Raw genomic sequence first — 13,421 nt, 5'->3', positions numbered from 1 at the left:
AAGAAAAAGCTTACAGCAAGCAAGAGTGCATTTACCAAACAATTAGAATTTACCAATCATCAATCTCTTGTTGCAACAACTAGAAGATGACAAGCACTTGTAAATACTCTTTATTTAGTTGTTTTTAATAATCAAGTTATTCCTCCCTTTTCAATGCTCTTTTTTGAATGAGCCACCAGTAGCTTACCCTCAGAAATGTATCATAGCAATTTCTTGAGTCAGATGCAAGAAGTCCCCAGGTTAGTATTGCAGAGAGCTACTAAATGGAAGCTGTGTTCTTGGCGGGAAGAAGGCACCGCCTAAATGCTAGGCTATGCCTTTCGAATGAGTTTCATTTGCATGACTGCTAATCTATGATCTTTCGTGCACGCTAAATATACATTTGTGAACAAACCAAGGCAACATGAAATTAAGCAATGTAATGATGCCACTAAACTGGAAAAGTGTCATAGAATGGTTTTATACACTCTTGAAATCTCCCAGCTCAGGATAGGTAAAAAATACACATCTGTTTTAAAGCAATACCAAGCACTGTTGTAACTTGAAGAAGAAATCTGCTTATTGGTCATGTGTCTGCTTTATTTCAGGAATGTGGAATGGGGCAGCGGAACTGATTTGGGCTTCAATTGTGGGCTATTTCCAACTCCCTCAGCCAGATAAAAAGGTTTGGTGTTTTTTCACCCCAAATACTCTTACTAATTCCATTGTTTACGTCAGTCATCCTTCCCAGTTTTATGGTAATCAGTTTCAGTATCTCAGTCAAGGTTCATACTTGGGACAGATGTTCTAGCTGAACTTTGATTTGATTTTTTTTTACATACATGTGCACATGGAATTTTTTAAGCCAGCATATCTTGAGCTTTGTTTTGTTTTCCACAAAGAAATAAAGCAATCCTTTTCATTCGTTAGCATCACCAGAAGTAAATGATCAAATGTGATGATTTAATGTAGTTCTCTGATGGAGTGACAGAGGAATATCAAGGTGCAGCCATTATTATTACTTTCAGAGAGGGGCCCTTAATCATTTCATTGGAACCAAACAGTCCTGACCTTCAAATTCTGACCAAGAGTCTGGATATCTATCTATCTGGGTAATTGTATAGTCCCCATCATCAGATTATCTGAGTGTCTTATAGTGTTTAATATATTTATCTTCATAAGGCCCTGTTAGGTGCTGAAGTGCTATTATTCCCATTTTACAGATGAGAAATTGAGGCACGGGCAGTTAGTGACTTGCCCAGAATTGTGCAGGAAGTCTGTGGTGGATCAAGGAATTGAACTTTGGACTACTCACTCTAATGTTAGTGCCCTAACATTCATAGGTCCTAGGCCCATCCTTCATATATTTTATTAACTTTACAAATATCCCAGCTTTTTATTACATCTTTGGATATTTGAAAGCTGGATCTGAATTGTGTAAACCAGTCCTATCTTTTTAAAAAACCAAACCAAAGCTCCCTAAACTTAGTTGGTTAAAACTCTGGAACTATGTTTTGCAGAGTTTTATAGTATCTCATAAATACTTACACAAAAACAGAGGTAGTGCAGGGAATTTTCCAGATATTTAAGAAGGCAAAAAAAACGTAATGGAAGGATTTTGTTGTACTAATTTTCTTGTACTAACTGCATCTTAAGGTAATCTGATGGCTGGTATACTTTTTGGGAATAGTGAACAATTGTCATGAAGATGGGGGAATTTGCCATTTGTATCCTTCCAAAGCAGTACATTACAAATTCTTCTGATTCACTGACCTCTATTCAAAATTGCACAGTTGAATCTTTAGAGTTAAATAGTCATTACCTAGAGTGCCTTCCCATTTCTCAAAATCTGGGTTTTCTTGAAGTTCTTCATTAAATAGTTCTGGGCAACATTACCTCATTTGAGGGTTGATTATATTAGCAGAATGATATGTTGATTGCATTTGGTGTGGCATTTCTCTAGACAATTTATCCTCGTGCCTCATAAATAGTTTGAGACACACTGTTCAGTTTTAAATTATTGTTGTGTATTAAAAGTTAGTAGGATGTTAAAAATGACCCTCAACAGAAAAGGAACCTGTTGTCAAAAATCTGTGTAATCAGGATTTAATATAGCATTTAGTCTGAAGATAGTCTTATGTTTCATCACCCGATGCTGTGCAGTATTTGTCACACTTTAAAAGCTGACAGGCAAGAGGAAATATAAACAAAGAATGTAACAAAATTTCAACCCTCATTCAAATCCCTCCTAAAAATACAGAACTAGATTCATAGTTTATGTAAATAGATGTAGTTTAATTCAGTTTAGTGGAGCTATTCAGATTTACATTATCCCTCACTCTTTCCTCAGTGCTCAAACGTTGATAATAATCGAAAAACAAAAATTCAGCTAAATTGTTTCCTGTTCTTAAATTTCCCCATGTGTCCTCTCTACTATATATGTGTCTTGTTGATAGCATGGGACTGTCTTTATCTTTGTCTTATACAGCTTTGGCAAAAATAGAAAATAAAATGGGGGAAAAAACACTTTTTTGTTGTTGTTGTTTTTTTCAGGGAATTGCTACATCATTGGATATTTTGGCTGATATCTTTGTTTCCATGAGTGAGGAAGATTATAACAGTTTTAAAAACAACTCTCAAGTTGACTTGGTAACTATTCATGTATTAGAAGTCTCTTGCTGATCCTTATGTATTTGCACTAAGGTCAGCCAAATTTCCTGGTCTTGTCCTTTAGCTGACTGCTTGGGGAAGCTCCCCAACTCCTCCCAAAGAGGTCATAATCGCCTAGGCAAAACAATGGGTGTTGCTTCCCTCCAAGGCAAACTGAAGGAACATTATGAACATTAAGTCCAAAATTAGACACGTCTTAAAACTTCCAACATGATGGGAAGGGTGAATGGGACACAGGAATTGGTCCAGATGAGACCACTGGTATAGATGATCTAGTATCTTGCTCTGACAGTAGCCCAAGACTCGTTATAGTAGAAGCCTGCTATGGGCACAAATCCTGAGAGGTGTTGAGCATGTTTAAAACGCAGTGGATTCAATGGATCAAATTCTCCAGATACTCACTGCTGTATCCTGACTGACCTTCACTGAAATCACTGGCAATTTTCCTGAGTAGTGATGGTATTTTAGTTTACTAAGGATCTCTGGATTTGACCCATAGGGGTGGTGTTCCGTGCATCTCAGGATTTGGCCTATAATGAAGCCATTTATTTCACAAAATGACTTGAATAGAAAAATCAGTTTGCCTCTGTACAATGTGAACGTAACATTGTGTTGAAACAAACTGGGACTTTCTGTGCCAGGTCCTGCAGTCCTAAATCTACCCTTGTTCAGATAAATTTCCTGTTGAACTATGTTAATGGAAACAGTAAGGCTGTACGGTTTGTCACAAGAAATCAGGTTATATGGAAGGTAAGGTTCCTTGGGCAATTTAATTCATGTGCATTATCTATCTGTAGTTTCTCCTCTTCTTGTTTTCTGGTTAAATGTGTAGCTTAATTTCCATGTGATGTAAAATGGCTACTATAAACATCTATGGCTAATTGAATGCTATTATAGGAATCTTCGGCTTACTGCTTTGTCTGATTTAGTTTAGTTATCAAGCTGTAGCATTTCATTACATTAGGCCAAACTGGGAATCTGTTCTCACCAGCTGCAGCTGGCTATGCCGTTAGACCAGTCCACCGATTACACCAGTGTAACTTGGCTCAGACTCTGCCCTTTTATTGCCAGCTATTTCCTATCACATGACTATTGCCCTCATTATAAAGTCAAGTCTTCGTGGGTATGTCTACACTTTAGTGTAAGCCAAGGATTAAAACTCAGATTCATGCCTAATCCCACTTTCTCCTACAAAAATCACATTAACCTAGGCCTGACCCAGGGTCCCAGGACCACAGGAGAGTCGTGGGTCAGATCCTGAGTCAATCCAGGACACAGGGTTCAATTATACATACAGCCTCACTAGATCTGTGCTGTGTGAGTGTACCAAAAGTATCACGCAGGGATACCCTAGACACTCAGTTTGATGGATAGTGAAGCTTTTCCACACCACACCATGTACAAAGAGCTAGAGAAGCTACATTTTGGGAGAATACTAGGAAATCTGGAGCAAAATATAGGACTATGTAGCACTTTAAAGACTAACAAGATGGTTTATTAGATGATGAGCTTTCGTGGGCCAGACCCACTTTCTCAGATCAAATAGTGGAAGAAAATAGTCACAACCATATATACCAAAGGATACAATTTTTAAAAAATGAACACACATGAAAAGGACAAATCACATTTCAGAACAGAAGGGGAATGCGGGGGGGGGGGGGAGGTAAATGTCTGTGGGCTAATGATATTAAAGGTGATAATTGGGGAAGCTGTCTTTGTAATGGGTAATTAGGAAATCTGGGATATAGCTAGTCAGACTCAGGACCGCATAATACACTGTACATGCTCCAGCCCCAGGGTTCAGCAATTCCTAACCTAGGGTTATAAATGAGAAGAGACACTCGAGTTTGCAGCCCCTGAATTTGTTAACATAGGGCTCAAGTTCTACTAACACTAGACTTACATTGCAGTATAGAACTGTTACATTTTTTTCTACCACCAAAAACGTGATATTACAAAGATGATACCATATGAGCAGGTTAGCTAAACTTCTATCCAGGATTATCTAGGTGGTGCTTGGTCCTACCATGAGGGCAGGGGCTTGATGACCTCTCAAGGCCCCTTCCAGTTCTAGCATTCTGTGTTGAGGAACTTTTATCCTTCTTTTTTAACAGAGCCTTCTCCAGGAGTTTGATCATCGCTTACTGTCAGCTGCTGAAGCCTGCAAGCTGGCAGCTGCCTTCAGCCAGTACACTCCACTTTTTGTGCTCACAGCGGTGGTGAGTATGACTTCTGTTCATATCTCGGATTTGGGTAGATGGTGCACTCCTCATGTAACTCTCATCTAAAACCACAGAGGGAAAATGACAGAAAGAGAGACAGATCTCCCAAAGTAAAGATGCTTTGCAAGATTCCTGCAACTCTGAGCAAACTTAGAATAAGAAATAATCAGAGATATAAAACAATCCTTACCTCATTTGTGAGAAATGCAGAAATGAGCTAGTATCTGTACTTGTAAATGCATGCTGAAATAGTATTTTTTTTCCTTTTACTTGGACGGGAATTCTGAGTTTCTAATTCATTGACTTCTCATCCTTTTTAGAACATCCGTGGCACCTGCTTGTTGTCCTACAGTTACTCCAAAGAATGTCCTCCAGAGAAGAGAAAGTTCTATTTGTCTGAAGCTAAGGAATCCTTTGAAATTGGTCTCCTCACTAAGAATGAAAATGACCCTGTCACTAGCAGGCAGGAGCTTCATAGTTTCATTAAAGCAGCTTTCTGCCTTACAACTGTTCATCTGCAACTCTATGGGGAAAGTGAGAGACTCTGTGAGGTGAGACAGCTGTGTTGCGAAGCTTTGGAGAAACTGTACATTTACAGTACTTCACCATTTACAGAAGATCAAGACAAAGGAACACTTGCCAAGGAGATCATGTGTTTGATTGCATCTGTCAAGGAGCATTTAGAAGTACAAAGCTTCCCTAATTCAGATGCAAGGTCTTATGTTCCTGACAGCTACAAAGGTGGAGTGGAAAAGCCTATCTTGCACGGTGAAGTGAATTTTGAGAAAATCCTTGAAGTACATTCCCAGCATCACAGGTCAGTGAGTGAAGAGGTTGGAAGTACTTGCAGGAGCCATGAAACCAGGCACAGAGAAGGCAATATGGGAGCTTGCATCACTGCCTTAAAAACTGAAACTAAAAATGTAGACACCGAAGAAAAATTGTGCGGTGGTAAGGGCATTGCCAAAATCTCCGCTTCACAAAAAGCAAGAAGAAACTGCAAGAGACTCGGTAGCCAGAAAAGAAGGAAATGGATTCGTTCTAATGTAATGAATATCTCCCTTGAAGAAGAAACGGAGAGCAAGCCATTAGACCAAGTTACAAATGATGAAGATGGCCGAAGCAGGAGTCAAACCTCAAGCTCTTTGAAATCTTGGAGCAAATTGTCGAAATCAAGCTCCTCTGCTAGCTGGGAGGAACTAGATTGTAACACTAGCAATAAGCTGCCCAGAGATTGGCCACAAAGGGAAAAGGGCTCAGTGGACGAGCAGTGTTGCACAGCCTCAGTTGAATTTACAGAGGAAAATGTTCAGGTTGGTAGCCTGCACTCATTGTCCTTCAAAACTCATCATCTCGCTCTTCAAGAGTCACAAGATGGCTGTTCAGGTCCCTCTCAGCATTCATTAAAGAATGATGTACTCTTTGCTAATAGACTGGCAGATACGGTCTCAGCTTCCAGGGAAGGGCTCTCGCAGGAGACAGAACCTGAAAGGGATGCCTCAAAACAGAAAGCAGGGGAAGCCAATAATACAGAGTCCAAGAACAATGCTGTTCCCTTTATAGACTTACAGGGTCCCCATTCTTCTGGTCCCAACAGATCTGAGAGGGAGACGATTTCCTCTTCCTTGGCAGAATTAGAATCCTTTGAAATGGTTGAGTCCAGAACCAAGGACAGCAGTAGAGACCTCAGTGTTAATCACAGCCCTACTCAATGCAGCCTAGTGGAAGGAAATGTAATAGATGCTGAAAGGTATAAAAGTGAAACAGACCCATTATCTAGAAATAATTTTGTATGGATTGACCCAGAAGGAGATACTGTAGACAGTACAGAAGATCTATCAGTTGAACCCCACAAGCCTACTGTGGCTGCTACTACATATGTAAGCAACAAGCCAACAATAGCCAATGATTCCTTTGTATATAACTGGATTAATAAATCATCTTCTGAAATGGCTGGAAATGGGTCTTTTGAAATGCCTGACATTGACACACAGGCAGATACAGAAGATGGATGGGAGATTGCCTTTAGCAATAGAGGGAGCTCAGGAAACAACTCACTGGCCATGAATGTTCCAAGACCTGAACTTAACCCATCAGGGGTGAAGATGCCAGAAGATGATGGCTTGAATGACTGCACTACCACTGAGGAAGATGAAGCGGAAAAGTCCAGGAACTTTTGGAATAGCAGCCACAGCTCAAGCTCCTCTCTGAAATCCTGGTACAAATCATCTCATTTTTCTAGCAGTTTCTCTGAACTAGAGAGTCCTTCATTTCTGAACTCCAGTGGGAGCTCATTTGTCTTTGTGCCTGGGAGAACCAAAGAACAAATCCTGAAAACCCGCCTTTTAGAGGATAATGACTATGAGAAGCTCCTGTCAGGTGTTGAGCATAACTGGCTAGTGCAGAGACTGGAGACTACTGGATTGTTTAAGACTAGACAACTCCATAAAGCATATTGTAAGTAACATCTGTGGATGTGCTGTGCACCATCATGACCCCAAATGTAGCTTTAGGGTGGTAAGAGCTAATCTTTGAAGGGTTTTTGTACTACGTGCAGACTGGCACTCTTAGTATGGTGATGAGCAAAGTATAAATCCCTCAAAATAGATAGAAGCAGCAGATAAAAATCTAGGGTCTGTTTGTGCAATTCTTATTCATATGTGTTTGTGCATTTGCCATATAATTCAGAAGGTTATAGCATTGCCCTTGTAAACTGAGGGTCATATGTTTTAATCTTTTTTTGACTTATGCCAGTACTTTAGATCAGAGTAGAGTAAGGACCGATCCTTTCTGGTCTTAAACATCTATGAAACTGTGTGAGAAAACGCTGCAGAATCAGGTCTCTACTTCTTACTAGGATCATGCAGACCTTAAGGGTTTAGATATTTTTAGGCCCTTTTTGTTTTCCAAAAGTACTTAGATTTAAATGAAAAAAGAGTTAAGTCAGGGCAGATCAACATTTTGGCTTAGTTTACTATGGGTTGAAACTCTCTAGCTCAGCACCCTCGGGACCTAACTGGTGTCTATCCAGAGAATTTGTTGAACCACAGAGGTTAATATTGTCTAGCAGCATTACCAACACTTCCACTGTTTACTGGGTTCTTAGAAGACATTTAGGGGTAAATTAGAGCTAAATAATAGCACAGAACACTAAGAGCCAGGACTGGTGGCTGTAAACAAACTTTAAGGAACTGCAAGAAACTTGGCCACACGATGACAAGTGGATATCTGGCTAACTAAAATCATGCTGGATCACACGTTGCCAGACCAGAGAATGCTGGACTAGAAAGGTTCAACTTGTATTTTGCTTAATATCGCATCCAGTTTTTTCCTTTTGTCTGTTAACCAAATCAAGTCAGACTGTACCTGCTGCCAGAATCTCTCAATTATTTTTAATTTGTCTTAAAATTCAAAAGGACTTTATGTTTTGTTTATTTCAGTAAAACTCCATTCTCAGTCTGAGTCTAGTAGCTCTGTCTGCTAGCTCACAAAGTTAATAAACACAACTGAAGCAAAGCTCTGGTTTAAAGTGTGGCTGTCATCTGAAGTGAGGGTGTGGTTTGATTAAACATTTTTAGTGACCTGATCTGAAAAAAAATCAGAAGTTCTGTTTGTGAAAATTGTTGAGATTTTGACTTGTGATGAGAAAGTTATTTGAACTCTTGAAAATTCTTGCAGAACCATTTCCTACCCTTCTCCAAGTGTCAGTGCCAATGCCAGATGCTTCAGGGGAAGGCATAAGAACCCTGCAGTGCCTTGTGCCACAGATCAAATGTGTAATAATCTGCCACAGAGCAAATGTGTGATAATCTGCCTTCACAAGAAGGTTTCCTCCTAATCTCTAGCAGTAGATTGATTTTAACCCTGAAGGTTTTATATCCCTTCCAAATTTGTGTTAGGATTAACTATTGTAAGTCTAGATATTCTTGGTATCAGTAAAAATGTCCAGTGGCATACAATTTGGTATTACTCACGCTTATGTATATACAGGCAGTCCCCGGGTTACATGGATCCGACTTACATAGGATCCCTACTTACAAACAGGGTGAGGCAACCCTGCACTAGCTGCTTCTCCCCAACAGACCAGGGAGAGCGAAGCTAGCGCTCCCCCCCTCCCCCGCCCCAGCAGACCAGGGAGACGCGGAGCGGCTTTTCTCAGCAGACACCTCAGCTTGAGAATAAAGGACTGAGGGAAGTGAGGTGTGGGAGAATAAAACTGAGCTCTGGAGAAATGTTTGGCTAGAGTTTCCCCTACAATATGTACCAGTTCCGACTTACATACAAATTCAACTTAAGAACAAACCTACAGTCCCTATCTTGTACGTAACCTGGGGACTGCCTGTAATCTTCTCCCCAAGAGGGTTATGACAGGCTCATAGCAAGGGCATTCCAGGGCAGAAATAAAAGGCATTTGATTCTTCCTGTAGTGTAGATGATATTTTGAGTTCTCTGATTACTAGTAATTTTTTCTGCAGCACACCATTATCATTTAAACTTTTGTTAGTTATGAGGCAGGTGCTGCACTGAAGTAGCCCTATAGTGTGCCCTTCTGCCGAAGCAATGCATTTTGCCTAACTACATTATACATTTCCATTAATGGATGTGCCGCTTCAAAAGATGCTATTTCAGTGTTGCACTATAGTAATTGATTGAGTGTGACAAAATAGAAGAGCTTTGAGACTTTGTCTGGGCATGGACATGTATCCCTAACAGAAAAAATGTGTTAGCTCTTAAGGTTTCATCCTTGGTTACTGGCATGGAACAACCTTGCTAAAGAAGCTGTCGGTTTCATTTGTGGGGGGTTTCTTTTGGCAGCTGCTCTTCTTCTGAAATACTCCAAGATATCTGGGCTGTGGACAGGCCAGGAAACAGCTGTATATATTGGAGACTACCTGAGCGTGGCAAAGGAAGGCAAACAAAGGAATGCGTTTTGGATACACTTTCTGCATCAAGAAGAAACTCTGGGAAGGTATAGATCAAGCTGAAGTGAAATTTTAATCTGGGCTAATTCTGCACACATAGGAACATAGCAAATGCCATAATGGATCAGGCTTAACGTGTTGTACCTCTCATGCTTCAGAAAACTCCACTGTGACAGGGGAGTTATTTGGTAACCTGCTTTCAGAAAAAAAAAATCTTCCTACCCTCCATTAGTTAAGAAGTAACTAATATCCTGAATTAAAAAGGTTTTATAACCCTTCCAGCACTCCTGGCTGTTTGGTTGAGCCTCACTATTACAGTTCTTTTTACCAAGTTTAATTCTGCAGTTGCAGTCTTTCCTGAGGGAAAAGTATTTTAAAAGAACCAGTTGCCTCATTATTGTTTTCTAGATTATCTGTCATTGTGTCACATTTAGTGTCCATTTTCCTAATATGCCCTTGGGCTTGTCTACACACACAACTGCACAGAAATGACAGAATGGATTTTATTTGGCACCTTTTGTTGTTTCAAACTCTCTCATTTTCAATTAAGCATTTCCTCCTTCTGATTTAAATGTAATGCAGGTGCAACACTCTGAATCTGTAACTAGAGAGAGAGAAACAGACTCACGTGAAATTAGAAAATGGGTAAATTAAAACCAATGTATTGATTTCAGTGCAAGCTTGTATGTAAATAAGGTGCAAAATAGAGCATGCAAGCTTGTTGTGAGTAGAGATTACATACGGGCACAAAATTAACTACCAAGTATTGTCCTCTGCCTGGAGTGGAGGTCTTAAGCACCATGTGCACTAGGGCCCAAATTTAAAAAAACAACAATTGTGTCTTACTGTTTTCAATGTTGCAACGCCCACGTCTGGTTTGTTTCAGAAGTGATTTTAAACACTAAATTCTATTTACTGTCAGAGATTTTAGCTCTCAAATATCTAAATCACTTTTGAAAGTAAGATTTAGGCTCCTAAATCAGTTAGGCATTTCAACGCTGAGCTCAGCAGCACCTAAAGGGCTTTACAAATCTGGGCCTAGCTCTCTTGTTCTCAAGAGAGCAAGAGCAGGGTGGGGCAGAGCCTGGCATATCTGAGAGATGGGTAAAATTTTAGTGGCTTTGTGAAATGGACACCTCCGCCCTAAGAGCTGGATGGAATAAGTCCATCCATTCACTTCACCCAGAGGCAGTGCTCACAGCTTGTGTAACAACTAACAGAGCCCAGTCGTTTACAGGAGGAACCAAACTTAGGACCTCTAAAGTTTAGCACATGAACCTCTACTATATGAGCTAGACGCTAGCTGGCTATCAGCCACGGCTGTAGAGCAGACTCATTATTCCCTCTGTAAGAGGTCCTGGTACCACTAGACAGGACAATACACTACATCCAGCCAGCGTGTGGGTTATATTTGCAAGGGGCAAATGTGGATTTCGGACCATGAGTAAATGTGATTTATGGATTATTAGAATGTCTGGTGGGATTTTCAAAGGTGCCAGTGCTCAATGGATGTCAGCTGGAATTAGAGGCCTAATTTGTTTACACACTTTGGAAATTCTCACTCTAAGGCTAAGATCATTCATAGCCAAATTCTGATATTCCATCAAGTGGTACAAGATCAGATTTCAGTTATCATTTAAAATAAGTTACAATAAATAGCTTTGCCTTTGAACAATGAAGTGGGTTTGTGGTGACGATTTGCATCCTAACGAGGGTTTCCCTTTTTGCTATGTGCGGCGGAATCGGCTAACCCGTATGTGTGTGTGTGTTTACCACATAGGTATGTTGGGAAACAGTATAAAGAAGAAAAGGGGCTTCTTCACCATTTCAGTGATGTGGAGCGACAAATGACTGCTCAGTACTACGTGACGGAATTCAACAAAAGGCTGTATGAGCAGAAGATCCCAACACAAATCTTTTACATCCCCTCTGCAGTACTCCTGGTAAGAAGTCCTGAACTGAAATGTAATTGAAATAGGGAACTTACAGAAGCCATCAGGAAATGATCACAGAATGTTTTTCCTGTAGAACAGTGGGTAGAGACCGAGTATAAAATGAGGAGTGGTACAAGATCTCCGCAGAGAACAATCATAATTATTATAAGCCACTTGTGTCCCCTACACCGTGGGTATGTAAACACAGCGTTTTGGAGCAAGCAGGAGTGAGTCTCCTTGCCAGTGATTGACAGATGTGGAGTAATGGCAGCTCAGACTGGGACTCGGATTCTGAAGCCCAGCCTCTCCATAGGTTTCAGAGTCTGAGTTCAAGCTGTAATTACAAAGCACTATTTACATAGGTATTTTTAGAACACTACTATGAGCCTTGCTAAACTAAGTCTGTCAGCCCAGGTTGGGAGACTCACTCAGTCTCACTCTGAAACCCTGGGGAGTTGTCCCCTAAGAGGCAAATTCCATTACCTGGCAAACATATTTGAATATTTAAAAATGAGAAAAAATATGACACACAAGCACAGATTATCACCAGAGGGCGCAATAGGTGCACCTGTAAAAGTATGTGTCCTGCCAGACCCAGCAAACCATACCTTGATTTGTGTCTCTAGAGCAGGGAAGGGCTCAGTTAACCAGCTGGCAGATGTAGTTGCCCAATTTGTTGTAACACCTAACCCATTTGTGCCCCTAAATATGAGCGTTCGTGTTTGCCTGCAGGTGCATGTGCTATGTTAGTAGCTGCACCTTTAGCATGCTGCTTTAAAATTTAGCTTATCATGGTGCTCTCGTAACTACCAGAATTATGGTAAAATTCTGCTCAGTGTCTGGTCTCAGAAGGCTGAATTGACGTTCCTAAAGCTGATGCTTTCTTCTCTCTAGCTAGATGTGAGTGAGCTCTACTTCCAAATGTGATCTAATGGGAACAGACAAATGGGTGGCACAATGTGTGGACTCTTTCGCATCTGTTTTCCTTTTAGTGCTGCGGGAAAAATAATAGTGCAAATAAGAGTTCAAATAGCTCAGCTATAGGACTTCTCGCCGTTTTCATCTCTGCTGAGATTGTTTTAACCGTTTAGCATTCTGGTTTCCTTCAGATCTTAGAAGACAAATCTATCAAAGGATGTGTGAGTGTGGAGCCCTATATTCTGGGAGAGTTTGTGAAGCTATCTAATAACACAAAAGTGGTGAAGACAGAGTACAAAGCCACTGAGTATGGCTTGGCCTTTGGCCACTTCTCCTATGAGTTTTCCCATGGCACAGAGGTGGTTGTCGATTTGCAAGGTTTGTATGAAGGCCGATTCTGTTGGTTGTGCATCCTTCCCATGTACCAGCAACATGTGCTATACAAAGAACAAACCCATTTCAAATATCCTTAAGGCCAAGGAAGGCATAGAGAAGACTCAGACTCACAGTGTGTAAGAAAACAGGCCTGAATTTTTGGCACATGAAATAAATAACACCTGGTGTTCAAAGAGAACCTCCCTCTCTTCTTGATGTAAGTAACTGTGATCATGAGCCTGGGCCCGATCCTAGTATGACACAACCTTGTGTCACTACACCCTTGTGAAAGCTAAACTAAAGCTAACAGAAATGGGCCCCGGTGGGTTTCTTGGCAAAGGGGGCCCACAGGTGAACCAGAGACAGTGTAGCAGTTCCCATGCCACCCCTCCCCTTTTCTG

At 40.7% G+C, this 13,421-nt stretch overlaps 1 protein-coding gene across 4 annotated transcripts in view; it reads left to right on the top strand.

Moving 5' to 3' along the window:
* The window catches only part of ALPK1 (alpha kinase 1), a 97,832-nt gene that overhangs the window by 79,575 nt on the left and 4,836 nt on the right, over positions 1-13,421 (top strand). For all 4 annotated transcript variants that reach the window (XM_075929736.2, XM_075929737.2, XM_006119264.5 and 1 more), the window contains 7 exons: positions 588-664; positions 2,533-2,628; positions 4,764-4,868; positions 5,192-7,328; positions 9,687-9,840; positions 11,574-11,736; positions 12,837-13,023. In XM_075929736.2, the coding sequence (XP_075785851.2) occupies positions 588-664; positions 2,533-2,628; positions 4,764-4,868; positions 5,192-7,328; positions 9,687-9,840; positions 11,574-11,736; positions 12,837-13,023 (2,919 nt within the window). The remainder of the gene's footprint in view (positions 1-587; positions 665-2,532; positions 2,629-4,763; positions 4,869-5,191; positions 7,329-9,686; positions 9,841-11,573; positions 11,737-12,836; positions 13,024-13,421) is intronic.

Source organism: Pelodiscus sinensis, chromosome 4 (genome assembly GCF_052426305.1).
Source record: "Pelodiscus sinensis isolate ZL-2025 chromosome 4, ASM5242630v1, whole genome shotgun sequence".
In the NCBI taxonomy this organism is placed as follows: Eukaryota; Metazoa; Chordata; order Testudines; family Trionychidae; genus Pelodiscus; species Pelodiscus sinensis.
Note: the sequence above shows the minus strand (reverse complement) of the source record. Positions and strands in the feature narration are given on the sequence as shown.